The sequence below is a fragment of the Apostichopus japonicus genome, chromosome 19 (genome assembly GCF_037975245.1).
Source record: "Apostichopus japonicus isolate 1M-3 chromosome 19, ASM3797524v1, whole genome shotgun sequence".
Classification (NCBI taxonomy): domain Eukaryota; kingdom Metazoa; phylum Echinodermata; class Holothuroidea; order Aspidochirotida; family Stichopodidae; genus Apostichopus; species Apostichopus japonicus.
Genome location: NC_092579.1, coordinates 8,520,125 through 8,544,007, shown reverse-complemented (window position 1 = coordinate 8,544,007; position 23,883 = coordinate 8,520,125). Strand labels below are relative to the sequence as shown.

General features: G+C 36.6%; 2 protein-coding genes across 22 annotated transcripts in view; one reads left to right on the top strand and one right to left on the bottom strand.

Moving 5' to 3' along the window:
• The window catches only part of LOC139959463 (40-kDa huntingtin-associated protein-like), a 33,465-nt gene extending 12,428 nt beyond the window's left edge, over nucleotides 1–21,037 (top strand). The window contains exons 5-12 of one of the 2 annotated variants that reach the window (XM_071957120.1): nucleotides 1,488–1,556; nucleotides 2,136–2,198; nucleotides 2,940–2,997; nucleotides 4,092–4,246; nucleotides 5,190–5,271; nucleotides 5,999–6,048; nucleotides 6,556–6,612; nucleotides 20,999–21,037. In XM_071957120.1, coding sequence (XP_071813221.1) covers nucleotides 1,488–1,556; nucleotides 2,136–2,198; nucleotides 2,940–2,997; nucleotides 4,092–4,246; nucleotides 5,190–5,271; nucleotides 5,999–6,048; nucleotides 6,556–6,612; nucleotides 20,999–21,022 — 558 coding nt within the window. In that variant the 3' untranslated portion in view covers nucleotides 21,023–21,037. Of the gene's footprint in view, nucleotides 1–1,487; nucleotides 1,557–2,135; nucleotides 2,199–2,939; nucleotides 2,998–4,091; nucleotides 4,247–5,189; nucleotides 5,272–5,998; nucleotides 6,049–6,555; nucleotides 6,613–7,084; nucleotides 7,982–20,998 lie in introns of those variants that run through there. The other variant, XM_071957119.1, reaches the window with a different exon arrangement.
• Nucleotides 10,735–23,883, bottom strand: part of LOC139959461 (delphilin-like) — a 52,346-nt gene continuing 39,197 nt past the window's right edge. For 15 of the 20 annotated variants that reach the window (XM_071957106.1, XM_071957107.1, XM_071957103.1 and 12 more), the window contains 12 exons: nucleotides 21,341–21,529; nucleotides 19,513–20,013; nucleotides 18,670–18,971; nucleotides 17,892–17,976; nucleotides 17,053–17,118; nucleotides 15,692–15,819; nucleotides 15,475–15,543; nucleotides 14,425–14,580; nucleotides 14,008–14,094; nucleotides 13,102–13,284; nucleotides 12,136–12,375; nucleotides 10,735–11,396 (listed from right to left, as the gene is read on the bottom strand). In XM_071957106.1, coding sequence (XP_071813207.1) covers nucleotides 11,361–11,396; nucleotides 12,136–12,375; nucleotides 13,102–13,284; nucleotides 14,008–14,094; nucleotides 14,425–14,580; nucleotides 15,475–15,543; nucleotides 15,692–15,819; nucleotides 17,053–17,118; nucleotides 17,892–17,976; nucleotides 18,670–18,971; nucleotides 19,513–20,013; nucleotides 21,341–21,529 — 2,042 coding nt within the window. In that variant the 3' untranslated portion in view covers nucleotides 10,735–11,360. The remainder of the gene's footprint in view (nucleotides 11,397–12,135; nucleotides 12,376–13,101; nucleotides 13,285–14,007; nucleotides 14,095–14,424; nucleotides 14,581–15,474; nucleotides 15,544–15,691; nucleotides 15,820–17,052; nucleotides 17,119–17,891; nucleotides 17,977–18,669; nucleotides 18,972–19,512; nucleotides 20,014–21,340; nucleotides 21,530–23,883) is intronic. The other 5 variants (XM_071957117.1, XM_071957108.1, XM_071957114.1 and 2 more) reach the window with 1 other exon arrangement.

Below are 23,883 nucleotides of genomic sequence, written 5' to 3'. Positions count from 1 at the left end.
ACCTTCTATTTCGTTTACAAAAGAATTTCAATGCATCGTTGAAAATTCCACGAAGGAAATGACTGAGATAACCAATCGTTAAAATTCGGGGAATTTCGATAAAAATCGGGGAATTTCGATTAAAAAAACGTAGAAATCCGATTATTTTTCTATCAACGAATTTTAACGGGAGTTAAGCGAAATCAGTACTGTATTAGTTGCAGTGTACGTATTAAACTCAATGGTCTGTGTCCTTGACATACTCAGTGACTTTCCAATCTCTCTATCTGTACTGGCACATTCACATTGCAGAGAGAAGTTTATGTTTAGCATATTTTGTATATAGAACAATGGTCTGTGTCCTTGATATACTCTGTGACTTTCCAATCTCTGTATCCGTACTGGCACATTAACATTGCAGCTCTAGAGAAGTTTATGTTTAGCATATTTTGTATATAGAACAATGGTCTGTGTCCTGAGATACTCTGTGACTTTCCAATCTCTGTATCTGTACTGGCACATTAACATTGCAGAGAGAAGTTTATGTTTAGCATATTTTGTATATAGAACAATGGTCTGTGTCCTTGATATACTCTGTGACTTTCCAATCTCTGTATCCGTACTGGCACATTAACATTGCAGCTCTAGAGAAGTTTATGTTTAGCATATTTTGTATATAGAACAATGGTCTGTGTCCTGAGATACTCTGTGACTTTCCAATCTCTGTATCCGTACTGGCACATTAACATTGCAGCTCTAGAGAAGTTTATGTTTAGCATATTTTGTATATAGAACAATGGTCTGTGTCCTGACATACTCAGTGACTTTCCAATCTCTGTATCCGTACTGGCACATTAACATTGCAGACAGAAGTTTTCGTAGCATATATAGAACAAAGATCTGTGTCCTTGACATACTCCGTGACTTTCCAACCTCTGTATCTGTATTGACATTAACATTGCAGAGAGAAGTTCATGTTAAGCATATTTTGTATAAAGAACAATGGTCTGTGTCCTTGAAATACTCCGTGACTCCAATCTCTGTATCTGTATTGGCACATTGCAGAGAGAAGTTCATGTTTACCATATTTTGTATAAAAGAACAGATCATTGTTACTGGTGGGAAGTGGAATATTGGTACATGATATGTTAAATTCATTAAATCTTTTCACACTAGAAGGGCTAATTGTGTAGGGTTTGTGTGCTTGATCAGCAATGTATCATTCTATGAAATTACCTTTTGTGTGTGTGAATCATAAGACATGCTATAAGGTGCTTCGTATGTTATGTTAACAGCTCATGAAACAAAAGTACTTACACTGTAGTATTTAATAATTGATGTGTAAAAAAAAATTGAAAACAAGAATAGATGATAAGTTCATGGTAGTTGCTACATTCTTAGATACATGTAGTATTGATATTTATTTCGGGGGTTAGCCACCTTTATATATTGTTTGTTGTACATTTTACAGAGTAAGTAACATGATATCTTCTTTTTGCATTGAACAGGTATGCATAGAACAAAAACAACCAGCCCTGGCAGCTATGTATAGTCTACAACTTGGTGATCACTTAATGGTAAGGTCATTGAGAGTTCAACTCTTCCAAAATAAGGGGGAAAAAAAAAATCACATTGACAAACAAAAAAAGTTGTTGCATAATAGGCTTTTGTACATTGTTAACTTTGTGCAGTGTAAATTATAAACCTCTGTTTCAATTAAGAGGACTTGTAGCATAATTTGGCTACTTGACAGCCTGGCTTGAAAGCTTGCACGTTTGAAATTTAAGTTTTGATATGACCAAAATGTCTCCATTCAGTGCTCTGTTACTTTACTTTAGCAGACAGACTAGCTCGTCCTGTGAGCAGTGAATTAGTATTATATGAATGTTTACAGCGGTTAGAAATTTGTTACCTTTAAATTTACTACAACCTCTTTTGATAGTTACTGTATTATACTGGCTTCTGTATATAAACTCTCTATATGAGTTTTGTGCTATATGTGGATGGTCAAGATTGTATGGTCACTCCACTCTAATGGTGTTCCATGTTACTTTTTAAGTCTAAAGAAATTTAGAACTTTCAAAGAAAAATAAGTTGAATAATGACTTTTCAATACTTAACTTGCTAATATAATGCAAAATTGATTTTATTCACAGAAATTAGGAAAGCCTGGAGAGGCCATCACTCATTACCAAAGAGCTGCAGAATTCCAATATCAGGTTAGATTAACCTTCCAGCATAAATGAAATGATCTGTAAAAGTCACATATCCCTTGCTTTGCTTGTTGATATAAAATTTGTATCCACAGGATGTAGAAAACGTGATCAAGAATGCCACAGTGTGCATCTATGTAGTTTACCTCACTGCATGGCTTTACAACCTTCAGTGACTGCCATTTGCATTGCTAGTTGTAATTACAAAAGTTTAAAATATGTTATTCCATTTATTAATCAAATTTATTATTACCTTTACAGCCCCAAACCCCTCCCCCCCCCCCCTCCCTTTCTTGGCTTATGGCTTGAAGTTGAATCCCTTGTTATAGCTATTTGTATTCTTAATGGTATTGATAAGGAATAGTATGAATGGTTAAAACTTAAAGCAACTTGTCAATTAATTCCTTGACGTCAGTGACAAACTGTGTCTCTTTGTTATATCCTATGGTGGAAAACCTAACTTCTTTGAGCATTTGCAGCCTCTATTCCTCTGTCACGTATTTGATAGAGGTAGTATCATATAAAGTTGTCCGCACATTAGTAAGGATTTAAGTCAAGTACTATGCAGTAAACCTTTTAAGTCACTATTAAGTCACTTTTAAGTCTTTTAAGTCACTATTAAGTCTTTTAAGTCACTATTTCACACTGATGAGCTTTGAAAGGTATCATTCATATATGGTTGTATTGTAATTTGTACAAGTCATATATTTTTAACCTCACTTTGTACATTGTTTGTATCTATTGAAGACACCACTTGACTGTCTGAACTCTATGGCTAAGGTCTCATCTTGCAAGATAAATATCGGTAAGTTTTGATTGATGAACTTTTAGTTAGAGTTGGTTCCTTTCTTTCGACATTAAATAATTGTCAGACTGGCTAAAGGTACACTGTATACTTTTACTTTACATGTGGATTGCTAGTCAGATAAAAGAAAGGTAAGATTAAGACAGAGAAATGTAATATGTTGATTGTATATGCACCAGAGAAATATAATATGTTGATGGTAATACACCAGAGAAATATAATATGTTGATGGTAATACACCAGAGAAATATAATATGTTGATGGCAATGCACCAGAGAAATGTAGTCCAGATGTAGATTGTAATGCACCAGAGAAATGTGATCTGTTGATGGTAATGCACCAGAGAAATATAATCTGTTGGTTGTAATCCACTAGAGAAATATAATATGTTTATTGTAAAGGCCCAGTAAAATATAATCTGCTGATTGTAATGCCCCACAGAAATACAATATGTTGATTGTAATGCCTCAAAGAAATACAATATGTTGATTGTAATGCCTCAAAGAAATATAATATGTTGATTGTAATGCCCCACAGAAATACAATATGTTGATTGTAATGCCCCACAGAAATACAATATGTTGATTGTAATGCCTCAAAGAAATACAATATGTTGATTGTAATGCCCCACAGAAATACAATATGTTGATTGTAATGCCTCAAAGAAATACAATATCTTGTTGTTTTGCACTAGAGAAATATAAAATGTTGTTTTCCACCAAGAAAACATAAACTTCACAGGTTTTGCAAACTGTGTAAAGATAGGAGAAATGATGGGTTGGGTTTAAATGTGCAAAGAACTGCAACTTTGGAGCACTCAAATGATTATAACAACAAAATGTTGCAGGTCTCCGTGTAGGTATAGAATGATAGATGATTAATTATACACAGATATGAAATGATTTTGCCTGAATGCTGCAAGTTTAATTTTTTGTTTTGTAGGATTATTATGCAGTATTAAAGCTGTATGAACAAGTGCCTGTTTTTAATTGGTGTCAAATCTAGTATTTTAATATGAAATAGGACCACCATAGTCTAAAGGTAAATTTAAAAAGGAAAAAACTGGTTAATTGATGATTTGCTGTCCTTGGTAGGTGATTATGATGGAGCTTTGACCACACTCACTGAGATGGAATATCTGGTCAGAGAGAGAGGAACGAGGAATCACACTGGACGGCCTCTTGGAGCATACTCAGACATCCTTGCAAGCTGTGAAATCAAGAGAATTCTCCTCTTGGTGTTGCTGCAGGTATTTCAATTATCATGTATACTACTTGCTTGATTTACTCATGGTGTTTATAGTTGGTCTGTTATTCCTTCAGTAACAGGTGTGACTTTATAGGGCTGCATGTTGCATGTGACTCCCCTGCCTTGGTCATGTGGTGCTATGCTGCCTTGTGAAAGTAAAGATTAATATCCCGATTAATATTCTTAGGAAACATTAGTTACTTTAAAATCCCTGATATTGAAGCATAGGCAAAACATTCAAAGGTTTGCCAATGACAAAATAAACCAATACGTTAACTTTGTGGGCCACAGAAATGTGATGTAATGGATTGAAATATAAAATATAAAATTATATAATAGATGTGTATACACCACAACACAGATCTATTAGTTAGATCGAGGAGTATCCAATTCAGTGAATATATTACATGGATTGGTCAGAAAACACAAAGTTATCCCCCTCTACAAAGTAGGCTATCTGGAATGCCATTTATAGAGTCTAGTAGTCATACAAACAGAAATAATTTTGCTTCTTCTCAGACATCACTCTGTATTTAACATGCAAGTCTTTCTAGTTTCCAACATTTAAAACTAACATTTTTTCTTTACATTTATCTTCTTTGATATGTTTACATTAAGGTACATTATGAAGACTGTGAATTCGAGCTAAAGTTTGGGTCAAGTGACATCAATAATCAATAATTAATTTTATTGGTTTGTGAGATGCTGTGTCTGGAAGGATTTGACATGTTTTCTGCCTTCCTTTGAATCAGACATTTTAAAAATAACAGATCGTATGTTATTTTCTTTTGTCATAGTCTCTTTTCACAAAGTCCCTATGTGGCCTAGTAATATCTAATATAATGTATGTTCTGCTGGATAACATGAGTTTGGCATGTCATTTACACCTATTCCCACAAGTACTGCCTCAGTCACCATCCTTCGTATCGCTTGCCTCTTTCCAGCCAACACCGCAGAGGATACGTCCAGAGCATGCCCAGACACTAGAGAGGTTCACATGGAATACTACTGCTGATGGCAATTCAAGTAAGAATGTTTTATGATTGGATTCATCAATATCCTTATGGTAGTAAGTTTAAGATAGATACCACCTCGCCCTCCCCCCAGTGTTAGGTTTGGTGGTTGTAGCTTTCACATTGATTATGGTCAAGTTTTCCTACTATTTGATAGTTATTTAGTTCCCATTTACAGGGATACCGCAAGCCACCCCCCCCCCCTCCCAATGTTAGGTTTGGTGGTTGTAGCTTTCACATTGATTATGGTCAAATTTTCATGCTATAATTTGACAGTTGCTGAGTATCATTACTGATAGAATGTTACTTAAGAACATATTTAGAAAATGTATTGCATGTAGTATCAGCTAAAGGTCATAGCTTTACTAGTTTCTACCCTTCCCCATTGTCATGTTTGTTAATAATGTTCTCTCAGGGGAGACATGTAAGAGAGTAACACTGCTTGTGGGAACTTGAGTCAAAAGGAGAAACATTGGTCTATATTTTTGTGTGTATAGTATTAAGTTAAAAAAGTAGCCTCAATAGGGCCTACCCATCCTTCCTTGTAGGTGTTAGGACTCATTGCTCACTGCCGGTCATATTTGAGTGTGTTGTACATTTTTCAAGCAGTAGATTAGTAGATATCTTGGTACAATGTAGCTGCCAGTTCAAGAAATGTTACTTATCAGCTACAATCAAGACAATCTCAATAACTTACACAACAGTCATCCTAACTTCCACTTCTCTCTTCACTTTTACAGCGAATGTCAGTTTATCTGAAGAACTGTTTATCCTCTTACAGTCTGTCGTGGTATGTATATTGGGTAGACATCTATAGTGATGACAGTTATTGCAGTCACCGTTAGGATTGTGTCCTATAAGATAGGATTGTTGACCACTAACTTGTAGTTATATTACTGTTTATATTGATACTGAGCTAATAATTCCTTTATTCCATACCTATTACCTCCCATACCCCCCCCCCCCTCCCACCCCAATTCTTCCTCTATTTCCTCAGAAATTATTAATTGGACACATTCCACAAGTTGTTTTGGGTGCATTGTTGCCCTCCATGCAATACATGCACCACTCATTGTATCATTGTCTGCCAGAGACTTTGATTGCAACATTATGTATAGTACAAATAACTATACTAAGTCACTAGTAGTCTAAAATGACAGCTGAATTGAACGCTATAGTAAAGCAGTATTAATTTACTCAGAGATAGTAAAATTAATGTTCTGTGGTTTGTTTTCTATTGTTTGTTTTTGTTTCTTTTAGTCTGTTTGCTTTGATATCTCTACCCTTCTATCTTCAGATGGCTTGTCAATCAAAAGATGTGGAGGCTCTTCAGGCCCTACAAACAGACTTATGGTAAGTATGAATATTATATGCTTTCCTAGTTGGATTTGAAGCAAATTAAGTTGTATCATTAACAGATAATATGCTCATATTAGACATGAACATTCTAGTAATGATTATCTTACAAAAGTGGCAGGGAGGTGGGTCAGCAAGCAGGGGTGGGTGTGGGTCAGGAGAGGGGTGGTTCAGGAAGCAAGGGAGGGGTGTTTCAGGAAGCAGGGGAGGGGGTGGTTCAGGGAGCAAGGGAGGGGTGTTTCAGGAAGCAGGGGAGGGGGTGGTTCAGGGAGCAGGTGTTTCAGGGAGCAGGGGAGGGGTGGTTCAGGGAGCAGGGGAGGGGTATTTCAGGGAGCAGGGGAGGGGGTGGGTGATTGAGTAGGGGAGGGGGTGGGTTAGGGCATAGTAGCCAGTCTTGAAAGGTAATATCACCAATTACAATGGGTACGGTACATTCTTTCATGCCCGGCTTGTCTGATTACACTTTACAGGAAACATTTCACCGCAGAACAGAATCACCTACTCCATCTTGTGGTGGAGCAGATCACCAAGGCTGGGCCAGATGTTTCATCACGCTTGCATTAGACTGTGAACAGTTGAATTGAAACGTTCACACATGTTCCAGTGCCATTCAGCATGGAATCAGCCTTTAATGCATCTATAGCAAACAAAGGGACTCGCAGTTACCTACGGTCAAGGTGCAATACTCTAGAAGGCTGATCGAACAGAGAGAGGTGGGATGGGACAGATCTAGCTTGCTGACATATTAGGTCTGAAATCCTTAACATAGCAGATTGAATTACCCCAAAGAGCATAATCGGGTCAAGCTTGCAAGTAAAGGAAATGGATTCGTGCTGTTTCTAGCACTGGAAGATTGGTGCCATAGACTGGTGCACCTCGAAATGTTACCTAAAGACCTAATGGAAAGGTTGAAAGCTTAAGACGCAAATTTCCAATGCTATCAGCTCTGCATAACACAAAGTTCTTTTTCATGGCATTCCATAGCTAGTAGTTTAATCTTCTAGGGTCGACATAAAGTGTTGGAATATTTTCAGCTGATTAAAGCTTTCAGTAACAACTGCTGGGAATTTACCTAATACTTTAGACAGAACATGCCAGTTTTTGACAATGTGAAAAGAGATGACTTAAAGGTGGACATTAATGCATTTGTTACAGTAGCTAGGTACTTTTCTTATTATACCCATATGATCTGTTATCTTACAATGGCTTTAAAGAATTCCCTTGAAATCTCCACGCTGTATGTAAATGTTATGGATTCCTTCAAAACTAGTTTGACCAGCTTTAACTGTATATAATAGTAGACTTTAATATAGCTTTTCAAACTGGTTTTGGTTCAGGTGTGGGTGAAGGAAGGGGTGGGGTAGGGGAGGGGACCGTCAGTTATATTTCTGTGTAGAGTTTTTAATACCTATCTTGATTGTAAATCATATATGTCACATGTAATTGAGGAGTAAAGATAATAAAATAATGAGAAACAATGAATCTATCAAGCAGCTTCCATAATGCATTTGTTCACAACCCTGTAGTATAATGTACATAATCATTCATTAAACAATATTAACAAATAAAACACTGCAATAAATATACAAGATAATAAGCAATATAAATTGTCATGATATAACTGTGTAAACCCAGATATTTTAAATTTTGAAGAGAAAGTTTGAAGAAAAATAACTATTTTTCTTTAGAATATCTTAAAGCTCTATATTGTTTTAATGACACAAGATGGCATGTTGACTCTAAAAGGAATGTTGATAAGCACAAGATTTGAATGACTCACAAAAACAAGAAAAACAAGACAGGCGTTTCTGTGTACATGATGAAAAATAAGAGAAAATAGCTAGTTCCTATTACATAATGATAGAAGTGTTACGATGTGCAACCAATAAAATGAGAAAAGTATATTAAAGAACAATAGATTTTAAGCACTTAAAATCTGCACAAGAAATTTGAAACTTGGTACTGCAACGTAGCTATTCAGGCTTTAAATATATTGAGTTTATATTTGCTGTTTATGTCTATGTATGTATGTTATGTACATGTTGTTAATTTAACACAAAATAATACAAATCTGGCAGATCAAGATGGGGAAATACTAACAGATATTAACATGTACTAAACGGTTACAGAAAATACTTGTTGAATATCCCATTTGTATTGAATCAGAAGTAATCCAATGCCAATGTGAATATCAACCTCAAAGTCATTTATGAACCAAATTTTTGTGAATAATATTGGATAGAGATTAGGATTGTCAAGATAGGTCTACAGAAACTAAATAGGGGAACAAAAAGTTACATTTAAAGATGATAAAACATCAACTTCACAGCTCAATGTTTTATGAATGCCATTAACTATTTATGACTCTAATAAATCTTTTAATAATAAAGCTGTTTCATATAAGAGCACTTTATCATAATTTGATGAATCTTGGCACAATATACATAAGAAAGAAGACACTGATTCCCTCAATAAACAAATCTACGATAACATCTTGGATAAATATATTTATACTTAAACTGTAAAAAGGCTATATGTGTACAGCCATGTAGGTCTATCCTTAGGAATGTTCATGAAAACAGATCATACCTTTTTCGAAATTACCTGGTTATTTAAATCACATTTTGCTCAGGTGTTTTTTTTTTTCTCCCTACAAGCTGACTGTAACTGGCTATTGTTAAAAGTGAATCAATCTACACTACATTAAGTAAGGAAGCAGTCTTATATGCAGAGTAAAGAAAAGGCTCTAACTTATAGTTTAATATATAACTCAAGTCACAAAGATAATCGCCTGTTCTCCAACACAGTGGAAATGTACAGAGGCACAGCATTGCAGTACAAATACTGTACAATGAAATGCATTATGTACAGACACACAGATAGCAATTACAAGAATTCCACAAAATTACTTTAATAATTCATCATCTTGTACAAAACACTTTCACAAGCAAATAAGGGCCAAAAAATGAGATCTAGGTTAAGTGTTAATTCTTATTAATATGTAAATATTCTTAACACAATACACTAGTATCATACTGTATGCAAATCACAGACTAACATATACATAAAAAAAAATATTGCAAGTCACCCAGACATGGGGACCGGAGAGGCCAACGCCCCCTCATTAATCATCAATGCACTGATTTGCATGCAGGCTATAGGCACTGCCGCCAGCAACAGTCTCCACATAACTTGAACAGTGGACTAACTCCTGGCAGACCCATTCTCAAAAAAGTGTGGTGGTCACTGTATTGAGTATTATACTCTGGGTCCCTGTACTTAGTATTATACTATAGGTCCTTGTATGCAGTAATTTCTATAGGTCCCTGTATTTAGTATTATACTATAGTATTATACTATAGGTCCCTGTCTATAGTATTATACTATAGGTCCCTGTCTATAGTATTATACTATAGGTCCCTGTACTTAGTATAATACCATAGGTCCCTGTACTTAGTATTATACTATAGGTCCCTGTACTTAGTATTATACTATAGGTCCCTGTATCTAGTATTATACTATAGGTCCCTGTAATTAGTATTATACTATAGGTCACTGTATTTACCATTAAACTATAGGTCTCTGTATTAAGCATTATACTATAGGTCCCTGTCTATAGTATTATACTATAGGTCCCTGTAATTAGTATTATACTATAGGTCCCTGTAATTAGTATTATACTATAGGTCCCTGTACTTAGTATTATACTATAGGTCCCTGTCTATAGTATTATACTATTGGTCCCGTCTATAGTATTATACTATAGGTCCCTGTCTATAGTATTATACTATAGGTCCCTGTACTTAGTATTATACTATAGGTCCCTGTACTTAGTATTATACTATAGGTCCCTGTCTATAGTATTATACTATAGGTCCCTGTAATTAGTATTATACCATAGGTCCCTGTACTTAGTATTATACTATAGGTCCCTGTCTATAGTATTATACCATAGGTCCCTGTATTTAGCATTATACTATTGGTACCTGTATTTAGTATTATACTGTCCCTGTATTTAGCATTAAATTAGCATGAATGTGGATTGTAGATTCACAGAATAAGTCTACAGTAGCTTTGGAATAATTGAGGAAGGAACACAATTATTCTACAATGAGTCTAGGAAATTTATTTCTGAAATAAAAATGTTAATTAAGAAGTACCCCACAATGAAAAAAAAAAAATCAAATTCCATTTGTATCCAAAGCTGTAAAAAAACAAGGAGGACATCTGAACATTTCTTGAATGCTACATCAGAGATGTTGCTTCCATACTACCTATTCAATGTACATTATTTACACAATAAGAAAACAAAACAAATCAATACTTTGCATGCATTCTCAGCCTCTGAAAAGCCTCAACTTACGCAACAGGGCATCCCATTCTATCAGTCTCTGTTAATCTATCAATTGTTGTTGGATCAAGGAATTCTCCAACTATTGCCCTCGTATTTAATTCCGCTTACAGCCACAAACAGCAGCTTTCAGGCCTCTGTTTCTTCATTTGATATCGAAAGAGAGACAACTGAATAGCAACCGTTTGTAATGTTTGGTTACTTTCCACTTCAAAAATTGTCTCTCTTCAGTCATTTTAATGCAATTCAATTTATCCTTACTTCAAATCCATCGATCAAACAAACTGCAAACCTTGCTCTGGTGACATCCCGGAGGAAGAAACTCCCTTCCTCTCTGCTTGGTCTTTACTTCCCTGTTCAGGTCAAGACAATGACTCCCATGTTTGTATTTATCTTTAAGGCATGCTCTTCAGGTTTTCATTATGTGCTTTCTGTTGGTGATAATGAAAAAAGAGAAATTAATCCACAATCACTTTACAAACTACAAGAAAAGCTTGCAGTTCTCAAAAGGGATTTTCCTAGATCTTCTTACTTAGTCCCAGTCTTTGCAGACTATAACAAAGACCATAACAAAAGACTAACAAAAGACCATAACAAAAGACAATAAGAAAAGACTATTAGAAAAGACCATAACAAAAGATAATAACAAAATACTATTTGTCACTTAGCCTTTGTGGTTCAAAATACCACTTAGCCAAGTGGTTTAAAATACCACTTGTCATTTAGCTTTTGAAGAAAATCCTGCTAGTATCGAAACGTCAGGCCAACTCACTTTTACACATTCTCCTACACAGGCTCTCTAGTGGATAAGCAGTTTGCTAACAGTTTTATTTTATTTTGAACAAAATACCATAACAAAAGACAATAAGAAAAGACTATAAGAAAAGACTATAAGAAAAGCCCATAAAAAAGACTATAACAAAAGACCATAACAAAAGACAATAACAAAAGACCATAACAAAAGACAATTAAATATCAGTGTGGGTAACTACATTAAGAGAGTCAGTAGAATGTTTGTTGAAATGTGAGCATGGGTGACCATTATCGGACTTTCTAGCATATTCTGAGGCAATTGTCATTAATTGAAAGGTTTTTCTACACACAAAATAACTTCACTTTGACACAATAAATATTCCATCAGCAGCATCGGACAACAAACTGGATACTTACGCAAAATTTGGATGTAAACAGAGCGAAGATGTTGAAAAAGTTGTCGCTTTCAATATTCGCTGCATCTTCGCCGAAATATTTGGCCGTCTTCTGGAATTCAGCCTCGGTTTCACCGAGTTTTTGTGTTAACAAGCCCAGTTGATTGATGGTGTCCTCTATAAATTCACTCACAACGGCTGGGAAATTATCTTGCGCATCAGCTAACTCCTCCAACAGCAACTCCAAATCGGTCTTGAGAACCTACGGAAAGTAGACGTGAAATAACGACTTCAGACGTAGCTGCTTCGATTCCAAACGTTCACTTTCCCCTTGAGACTATCAAACTATTACAACCAAATCTGCAGAAATGTTCCTCACTTGTCTGCTACCTCGATAGTTTTATCAAGGTAAAGAAGAACTGGAGATAGCCTTACACTACAGAAGATATTACTGCATGTCAGTGTTACATTGTGCTTTGTTTAGTATCAAGGGATATCTATGTACCAAATCCTGCGCACGAAACACTGGGATCTGGCCTGTGAAAATAAAATGGGGCAATAATCTTGCATACTGGTGTATTCTGTGGACCCATACTGCATTAAGCTTGAGCATTCTAGCCACCAGCCCAACACATTGCTTAAAATCTAAGCTAGTGAGATTTCAATTGTGTCTGGCCATTTGCTCCAACTTATACATTTCTCTGGCCCTTGTAGAAAGTTAGTGGACACCCCTTACATTATAACAATAAGTCTACCCAGTACTTTTCGATTAATAAGTGTACACAAATATTAACCTTAAAAAAAAATTTAAAAAGCTTTATCAGGAATGGAATAATAAAGTGAGGAAAATTTGTTTTAGGTTACAAAAGTACCTTCAATAAAGTCAGTAGAGACAGACTTACAACTTCACCTGTATACCTTCACTCATTCCAAGAACATGGTATTGCATAACCATAATTTAAGGTCCAGCTGTTCAAATTGCTCTTACCTGTAACTGTGCCGAGAGTTCATCTAATTCCTCTCGGAGAGATCCCAGGCTACTCTTCACAACCTTGTTCACCATCGTGATCTCGTTTCCAAATGACAGCACATCAGGCACGTTACTGTGGACCGCCTTGGCTACCATGTGGAGGAACGTCGACTTGTTGTCCGATGTTTTGGTCGTGTCGAGCTAAGATATATCACATCGACCAAAAGACAGATAGATATAAGTGTCTCATCGATAACACATTAACAAATGTCACAATAAATACTGCAAAATGACCCACATATGAACAACATAAATACTAACTGAGAGATGCCAAAATAGGATTTGAAACCTTGTATGTTAAAGGGTGTGAAGACTCGAGCAAAAAGAAACGTCTAATGCCGGTAATCTGACTTAGTTTCGAATGAGGTGTAAGAGAAGTGTTAGACACCACCATCGATCCCAGAAAATGCACACACAGCTTGCTACCGTTGATAATTAGACACTAGTGTACAGTCAGTACAAACAGCTACAGTCAGTACCCACAGCACAGTATACAAACGATACAGCGATGGACATATCAGGTCCAGCTAGAGATAACAAGGTATCACGTTTCATTACTGTCTGCATTTTGTAGCGACATGAGCAAAAACTTCACTTTGCAAGCAACGGAAGGTTAACTTTTTTAAGATGGCCGCACGCTGTTTGGGGCGAGTCTTCAATGCCTTTATTCTAGTAAGCAATTGACTATAAAAAAAAAATTAAAAACTTAAATTAATGTTCTTGCTTTATATTGTGACTGAGGTATATCCCAAACCTGATTCTTCAAGCTAAATGAAAACCTAGGCTTTTGCTTTCCAAAATTATATTTTGAAGACAAATTTAATGGGATGGATTTCGAAAATGGCATAACGGTCTAAAATTTACCTCTGTCAGAATGCTGATCTTAAATCCGGTTGCTCCTGCGACTCTTTGGTTCCCTTGATTCATGTAGTTACCCATGGCCAGGACAAGCTGTTGTCATGGAAACAAATTAACATAATTATATATATCAGATGAAAGGATGTCTATATAGACATGATTGATGATTTACAGACCCAGGATATCATCAACTTTGTAAAATGGCAAACAATTCACATAAGGACAAAGGTCATCATTTATCCTCATCTCATCCACACTTTCCCTCTTATGGTCTAAGTCGGCCTGTATCACTGTTCCAGACACATTTACCGAAGGAGTAGCCAGTACTCTACCCACAACACTAGGCTTCAGTTTATGGTACCTTAATTCACTGAGTGGTGTAGCATGGTTCCTTGCAAATCCTCTTGAAGTGACCAGTCTTACCTCTAATACTTTTGCTAGTTTCTGGCTTTCTCTCAGTTGTTTAGATGCTTCTTTGATCATGTTCAGTTCTTCCTCCATCTCTTCCTGCCTCTCTTTGAAGGTCGCTTTGAAGAGGAGAGCATCAATCCGTAACTTGTAACCCGGAATCTGGCTCAGCTAAAAAATAATGTATAAAATATGGAAAATTATAACTATTGGAGAATTTTACACTAAAAGTACATATACATAGTAAAAGCAATAAGACAACAACAACAACAAAACAAGAGCAACACAGAGGTATTAATGGCAACTGTGGCAAATACACAACCCTCAAAGAGGTCTTAATGGCAACTGTGGCAAAACATAACCCTCAAAGAGGTATTAATGGCAACTGTGGCAAAACATAACCCTCAAAGAGGTCTTAATGGCAACTGTGGCAAAAACACAACCCTCAAAGTGGTTTTAATGGCAACTGTGGCAAAAACACAACCCTCAAAGTGGTTTTAATGGCAACTGTGGCAAATACACGACCCTCAAAGAGGGATTAATGGCAACTGTGGCAAATACACAACTCTCAAACCTAATGGATGAATGATGATATAGGATTAGACATAAGTGTATAATCATATTTGCTTTTTATATAGCGCTTTATACCAGCGATAGGTTTCAAAGCGGGTTACATACGTTATATTACCCCTGGTCAATGATAACCTGTCCCAGAGACAAACCCTCCAGTCGGCAGCAGTTATATACTGCGCCCAATGACAAGTTACCTCACAGGTACCCATTTAACCCCTGGGTAGAGAGAGGCAAGTGAGATAAAGCATCTTGCCCAAGGACACAACGTATTGAACTAGGCAGGAATCGAACCAGCAATCCTTGGATCACGAGTCCAACGCCTTAGCCAATTGGCCACCACGCTCTCAATGTATATAGGATTAAACATTAGCTTACTTTGTTAAAAGCCACATAACCTTGATCATTGTAAAAGTTAAGTTTCATGGCCTTTGTAACTTCCATTTATCTACAGACCTTGATCTATTAAAACAATATTGCATAAAATTCACTAACCTCCAGTGCAAATCTGTCAGGTTCGGAAAGCTGTGACTTCTTGGATGTAAACTGGTCCAACTTCAGAACCTAAAACGAAACAAGAATGACATTGTATCACTGATAATTCAATACCACCAAATAGCATGGTTTATGAAAGCTTAATATCACAATAAACACAAACGAGCTGCTCAGAAATAAATAAAGCAATAAGTTAGTAAGAACCGATGATATATACCTCTAATTCATCTGGAGCAAATGTAGAGAGCTGTTTGATGTGAGAGACCGAGAAACGTCGAGTATCCATGTTGATGATGTCTTTCTTAATTTCTTCGATTGGCAGCCTCAGGTGACCAAGAAGAATTGCTGGAACCAAAAGATGAGAAAATTAGTATTCTCTGTTTGGGGTTGGGGGGGAGGGGAGAAGAAGGGGTGGGCACAGTATATTCATATTTAATATACATACTAATTACCATTAGCTCTGAAACTGAAAGCTTTGCCATTTCATGTCAGTGATCTCCAGTTCAGAGTCTGCTAAATCTTAAAGGTTCTTGATAACATCCTGCTCTACACTTGATTGATGAACACATTACTGACATTCTGGGTTCATGTAATTGTTGCTTTTGACTGCACCCCCCCCCCTCCCCCAGCAAAGAAATGGCTAAGTAGGGATCGCTACCAATTAACGGATGAATAGCTCAGTTTGTTGAGCGCTTGGCTCGTAACCCAGAGCTGTAGTGTGGTGATATGCGTAGTTATGAAATTATTGTATTGGTGAATTGTGTCTGTAAACCCCAATCTTAAATAAAACACACTCATGTCACAAAATGGTTACAATCCTGTTCCAGCCGTAACTTTCTTTGGCTCTTTACCATCATCTAAATTTCCAAGTCAGTTTTTCCCAATGTACATTTATTTATACAATTATATAAGCCTAATGACTTGTGCAATCCCTCCCCTCAGCCTTCTGGGTTGTATTGAAGGACACTGGGGTGTGATTGCTGGATTCCACGATATGCAGGATACTGTGGCTTCGGATTGGTATCCCCCAGAAAAGAAACGATTATTAGCATTGCTACCAACTACCGGCCGGATATCTCACTTGGTAGAGCGCTGGGCTTGTAACAGAGAGGTCACTGTTTTATACCATGTTCTAGCCCAATTTCTTTTCTGTTCTCTTCCATTAATGAAAGGTTAATAAAGTGTATTGCACGGGTGTGAGCTGCGGTGTGGTGATGACTATATGTGTAAGTTATGAAGTTAATGTACTGTGGATTGCATCTATACCTCCAATCTTAAATAACACACACTGATGTCACAATTTCAGTGAGCATTTGTTGAGCTATGACAACTTTGGTCTAATGATAACTCTACCAGCATGTTGAGGACGTAAGTAATAAGTGAACTCCTGGGTTAATAAATTTACCTCATGTACCAAACAGATACTTATAGGATTGTCAATCTTCCAAGTTTATTCGATTCTCTCAGCTTAGAAATGCAAGTTACCGTGCAGAAACTACCAAAGTTTCTCCCAGGTATTATCTTTTGCCTACATTTCACACATTTTTCCACCTAAGCTGAAATCTGTCAGATACTTACCAGTGTTGTGAGCTTTCTTGTGATTAATAACAGAGATATGAGCCTTCTTATCCCTGGGACTGGTAGCTGAAAAGACCAAAAAGGGTGGTATGTTTGAACAACTGTTGGAAAGTGACAATTGCACCTGTTATTTGTAACATAGAAATAACTAAATCAACGGACGTTTTAAGCTAAAAGTCTCTGTTACCATGGCAATAGTTCCCTCTCAAATAATGTGACATTTTCATTAGAATATTTAGTATATAAATCACAAACAGCAACAAAGATCTCTCTCCAAAGAACGGTCTAGAAAGAAACAGAATCATCTTGATAAATGGAAGACAATCATGGGGTCATTTAACTTGACATGTTACAAGCATTGGTGCAGAAGGGGTATGGTCAGTTTGGTTTCCTGCAACAAGAGTTTACACACAAAGGTTCACAAAAATGCAACAAACATCATGTAAACACATTCCACAAATGTTCAATACCAGAAAGCAGTGGATTGAACTCATTTTGTGTTTGAATAATATCTTTATAGCAGTGATCTTTTAAAATTTGAATAATTCTTACTAAGGCATAATTTTTCTGGACAAGACGTCGGTGAAAAGACCTCGCCACAATTTTTTTAATATATATTTTTTTTACTCCCCCCTCCATCCCCCCCTCCCCTTCTCATTACAACATTATACAAATAACTGTCAGAGAACTCCTTGACTTCATTTGGGGGAACTTGTCAGTATTTTCAACCCAGATGTTTAACAAAGGAGGATTAAAAGTAACAAACAACATTAAAGACACCATTTAACATCAGTGTCTTAAAGTCAGTGTACTTTTAATCAGTTTTTTCATGAACTTACGTTTTGGTTTACTGACGGTGCTAAATTTATCTTCTAATTCAAGATGTTTGATAACTTCATGCAGATATGCTTCATCCTCTCCAATCTACAGAAAAGAGGAAAACATAGGACTGAGTTACAGAAGGCAAACATAAAAAGGCAAAATATTAATATCAATCTTTGATGCTGTACATGAGTCAGAGGAAAATATCTTAAAATATCTTAATATAAAAGCAAATATCTCAAGTATTATATAATTAACTATTTTAATATTAAATATAAAAGAAAAATTAAATTAAAAACTATCCCCCTCCCCCATATGAAATACCATGATATACACACTATGTGATACTCCTTTAAAGACTAACAATTGATATCTATGCTATTACCTGTTTCCGTACTGTATGTACTAACAGTTAAGGTGTACGTTGTGTGGAAACACAAATTTGAATATGGGCAAGTGCTAGTGAAGCATGCATGTCTGTGGGGACGTAATAATTAAACTAGCCTCCTAACACGAGACAAAAGAAAAGTCTCTTTAACGGATGGTATAAATTAGTGAACATAACAAATTGCCATGTTACAGGCCCCCATGTTGAATATCATCATATTTTCATACGTATGAGATAAAAATGTAGTAGAATAATTCTCTCTCCACTCCAAAAGTTAACTGAATGGTTTACAAAAGATTTACAAAAGATTACAAAGATTACAAAGATTACAAAAGATTACAAAAGATTACAAAAGATTTACAAAAGATTACAAAAGATAACAAAAGATTTACTGAATGGTTACTCACTGCATTCCAAATGGTGTCCTCTGTACTTTGAATCTTCTCCCAATTCAATCTCTTGACGTACATTTTCCCTGCTGTCGTCCATCCATTGTTGTTGTTATTGAAACCATTAGAAGGGGGTGGAGGTGGTGGTGGGGGTGGGGGAGGTGGTGGTGGGGGTGGGGGTGGAGGAGCGGGTGGTGGTGGTGCTAGCAATGTTGAGGACACCAGGTCTACAGGTGGTGACGGTGGAGGAGGCGGAGGAGGGGGTGGAGGGCTATCTGGCTTTGTGACTTGGTGATAAATGCTTTCATCTGAAGGCAGTTCTGTAGAATATCAAAGATACACGGTTGAATTATATGAATGTGTGAGGTTTGCAAACTCATCACATCAGACATTCAATTCAAGTGATTCACTTATGCTCCCCATTGAGGTATACTGTAGTTTAACTTTCCATTTTGTCAACAAAATTTAACATTCATTTGAAATATTTAGCTAGTGGTATATTTTCAAATTATGAAAACCCTTTCCTCCTCTTCCTCCATCCTCAATAAAACAATAACAAAATATCAATGAATACAGCCCGTTTCTCACACCAAAACACTAGGTAGGTACGTAGGTAGGTGTGTTGGTAGGTGTGTATGTAGGTAGGCACCATCAATTGCTGACCAACCTCAATAAAGTGATTGATTCAAAATTTTAGCAAATCTAATCTTTGCACCCTTGAATATTAGGTTGTGATCTGCAATTGCCTGATTTAATGGAATCTTTACACTGAACTGGCATAATATAGCACCTATAAAGATATAGATCCTTTATTATCATTCATTCTCACAATTAGAAGCATAAATTGGTATCAAATCTAACCTCGTGGTAAGTTTCCGTTGATGACAGACGGCTCTCTGGAGCTGAACGGTGACGAGTGCGATGACATGCCAGACGGCTTGGGTCTGTTGTTTGATGAGTGGCTCTCCTGATCTACAGACCTACTTGGATGATGGTGCGGTTTGATCTTTGCGTACAACTGTTGGCTCCGGTACATCGGAGGGGAACCCGCCGGCGAATCCAGAGGGGAGAAAGCTGGGTTTGAACGGGTTCCAAAGTTCACGTCGCTGTAATGCCGAGACGGCTGTAGGTCGTCAAAGTTCTGCGGCGAGAAACTACCTCGATGGGACCTGTCGTGATCCTGATAACCTTGAGGAGGTTGGACATCGTGGAAGTGATGCTGCGGTCTTGATTCGTGGTACCTCTGGGATCTGCCAGCCGTGTTGAAGTTGTTCAACGACCGACTCGACCGAGTGGAACGTGGCAGGGAGAGGTGGCTGCGTGTGCTAGCAACGTCATCATCGCTGACCAGATCTGCCACCACTGGTCATGTCAGAGGACAGAAAATAGCTAGAAATTACTATCAATCAAAGTACTGTTAATCTTGTGGTAAGAGTGGGTACGGTAGGGAATGTTTAAGAGCAGTGGTGGAGAGAGGGGGAGTTGGAGGGGGAGTTGGAGGTGAATTATAGATATAAACCAGATGGAGACAGTCTAAATATTTAATCTGATATCCAACCAACTAGTTGTTAACATCAAATTCAGATTGCATTTTGAATTTCATAACCCCAATTGGTAAAATGATAAATTGGTATCACCCCCAAAGCTGCTGTTCTTTTCACCAAACCTACACATCTCTTTCCTTCAGCATACATACATATTGGTCTTGATAATTGCTACATTTTTCAGGAAACCAAATTTTGCTGTTGGGACAACCAAACAGTAAGGTCTGGTTGTCAGAGGGACAGCCGACCAGAATAAATCCTTAAAACTTTGCCCTTCTCTAGATGCAATCATTTGAAGTTACTTAACATGTTTTGCTGATAAACCTTTCCCTTACTCTAGGAATTAATCACCATTATTAGAGGAATTAATTACCATTCTTTGAGGAATTAATTGCCATCCTTAGAGGCATTAATTACCATTCTACAGCTGGCATATTATCATCTTGTTTCTTCCATCAAAACTTTTACTTAATTCATTATTGATCCATAAAAAATGAACACATCAAACTCTATATTTAGCTATCAATATACTGTCAATGCAAGGCGTTATATAAAATGGAATTTTGCAGACAATTCTCCCCTCTGTTCAATTTCTTTTAGTCCATTATATAAGGAGAAAAAAAGACAATTACAATTCTTAATTGCCATGATGGTAATACCCCTAAAGCACTGACACATTTCTACCATTCACAAGATTACACACGGTGTTCGCAAAGAGTACACGGCCTGACGGAAGAGAATGGCTTGCCAAAGAGACTTATAGTTAACTTATTATTACATGTAACATAATTTCAGCAACTTGAAAACATTTTACAGTTCATTTCTGATTAAACTAAGCTATCACATTCTGATCAATTTTTTTTTTTTTAGCCCGACGACTGGAATCTTCAAGCAATGCAACACAATAGCCTCTGGTATGGAACTTCATTTTAAAGTTAATAATCCAGCTGTATTCACACTGTCTGGTCAGACAAGAAGTTTTGGAAATAAAGGGAGCAGAAAGGACCACCTTCCTGTTTTCAATTTTCCATTCCTTTCCTATTTCATTGAATCTATCAGAATAACAAATCCAGTTTAAAGGAAAGCATGAGTGAAAAACACCTGTATGCACCGAAGGGAAAATGTTTTGGCTGAGGAAGACTTACCGGCTAACGGATTGAAGACGTAGAATCCCGATCTTCTGTACATATCACGTTCAGATAGGATAGGATCAGGGGGAAAGCTGGTGCGAGTATGGCGAGGCCGGGAGCGGGGTCGAGCAAGAACGGGTTTGTAATAGATAATGTGATCTTCAGGATGATAGCCGTTATCGATATCATCCATCTGATAATCATCTGTAAGAGGAAGCAGGATGAAAGCAGAGGCGGGTAGAATGAAGCATCAGGAGCAAGGAGAGTAAAAGTAAAAGTATTAGTTTGGGGATGGGGGATGGGGGGGTGGGGAGAAGGTGAATAATGAAGCAAATATAGCAAATAGAAGCACTCTTCTGAAGTAAGACTATTATTACAAAAAAATGGAGGAGATTTTACTGATTGATAAATAGAAAACATTATGAAATATTAGTTAAAATAACAACTTCCACTTCACAAGTTTTGTTTCTCCTGAATGGCTCTTAAATTGTGCTAGCTTATAGTTTCTTAAAGACAAAATAGCATATAATATTAGTCATGATGGGTTACAATGAAAACACAAATATTACACTCTTCTCTATAGTGTGATTTAAAGCTACTGGTGGTACCAGTCCACTGTATGTACCAGTCTGATTTACAGCTACTCTTGGTATCAGTCTACTGTATGTACCAGTCCACTGTATGAACCAGTCTGATTTACATCTTTTATTGGTACCAGTCTACTGTATGTACCAGTCTGATTTGAACGAGCAAACTGAGATGCCAATTGGTACTAAACATTTCTTTCTAAGATTTCTGAAGTTTTGAAGGCATGCCATACTCATTTTCTTTGTTGACGAAATATAAACAGTTCTATAAAAGATTGACTTTGAAGTCAATATAATGACTTTATATTCCTTTCTCAAACCATATTTGTTTTGAATACAGTTTCAAGATGCTCCAACTTGGGTTCTCATTTTATGCAAACCAATGAGCTTTTAATTGTCCTAAGTGGTACATCTGTTGGGCTATGAAAATATACTAGTTATAAATGGTGCACATTTATATTAAATATTCAACAAGACACTATTAAATGTGGTGCATACATGTGTACTAAAGTGAAGTGATATGAGGGAGGTGGGAGGGAGGGGGAATTCGAAAGAATGATATATCAATGCTTAATGATAATAGAGCATTGAGTCTGTATTGCTATTTATTCACTACACAACTGATGACCATGGCAGATATCCCAATTATAAACTCATTAATCTAACAACAGTTAAGTCTGAGTTTTGTTTTTCTCTAGGGTTGGGCGATATATCGAAAATTATTATTATCGCGATAATTTTTTTTCAAGACGATATTTTTGAGGATTGAACAAATGACGATAATTTCTTGTGAAAGAAATTTGAAATAAGTGTGGATAAAAATGCGATTATCCTTTCTCCGTTTTATGTGTAAATGTTTATTCTAGCATTCCATGGTTAAGAAAGTTGAAACAAAATAAAGTTTATCAACTTCATTTACTGACTTTTGAACTTCGTAAAAAACCCGTCCTTTACAACATTAACTGTATAGAGAAAAAAACCTCGAAAATCAGTAGAGAAATTACCAAATGTGCACGAACATTAAGTTGGTACACCTTTCAAATTTTACGAAAGATCGAGCAAAATACTTTCGAAAAATTCACGCGAAACTGGCATATCGTGCTAAATGCAACAAATGTCATGTAAACAAGGCTCTAGTACACCCATTTATGAATAAACCATACGACCACATCTGCTGTTAAGCGGGGAACAGAGAAAGTATTTTCTAGAATTTCCACAAAAAAAAGGAAAAATAAATATCCTACCATAGTTAGGAGTATAGTACATAGCCTAACCACTTCGTTGGTTACGAATCTCACGTAACAACAAAAACACAACTAATTGTATTTTGCGAAGTTGACGTTTTCTACAAGGACATGGAAACAATATTTAGCATTTAGTTAATCATGCCAAATGGCCTAAAACATGGGATTGCAAGATATACTTTCATAAAGATGGCCATACTGTAGCTACTGGGGCCTTGATATCGTGCTGTCTGTATGGTATAGACTGTGCCTCGTGTATCATGGGGAACATATTGTTTTGTTCATGCGGATGAGTCGGTTGGCTTGAGGTGTGTTTTCACCTCCATGGTTTTACCTACCTTAATGTTACGGGGATATAAATTTTCTTAAACGTCTAAAATAATATTTCGCATAACTTTATAGATCCTTTACTGACTGACCTAATTAATTCTAGAGTGGAGTCAAAATAGTTTACTCCATAAAAAGTTTTTTGGAAACGTGCCAAAAATGTTAACAAACAGGTGTTAGGGGGGGTTGTTTGGTAATTTACCTGGGAAAATCCGCAGCACATGTACAGTAGCCTACCGTGATATTTAAGTAGGGGTAAACACTGCAGTTAACTTGTAAACTGATGTACGTATAGTGCACGCTGTTCATTGTTAGGCAGTCTAGAAACGGGGCTTTGTCGAACATAGTTTCTTTCATAATATCGTCAGTTTTGTAAGTTAAACTTTTTAAAGATTGTAAG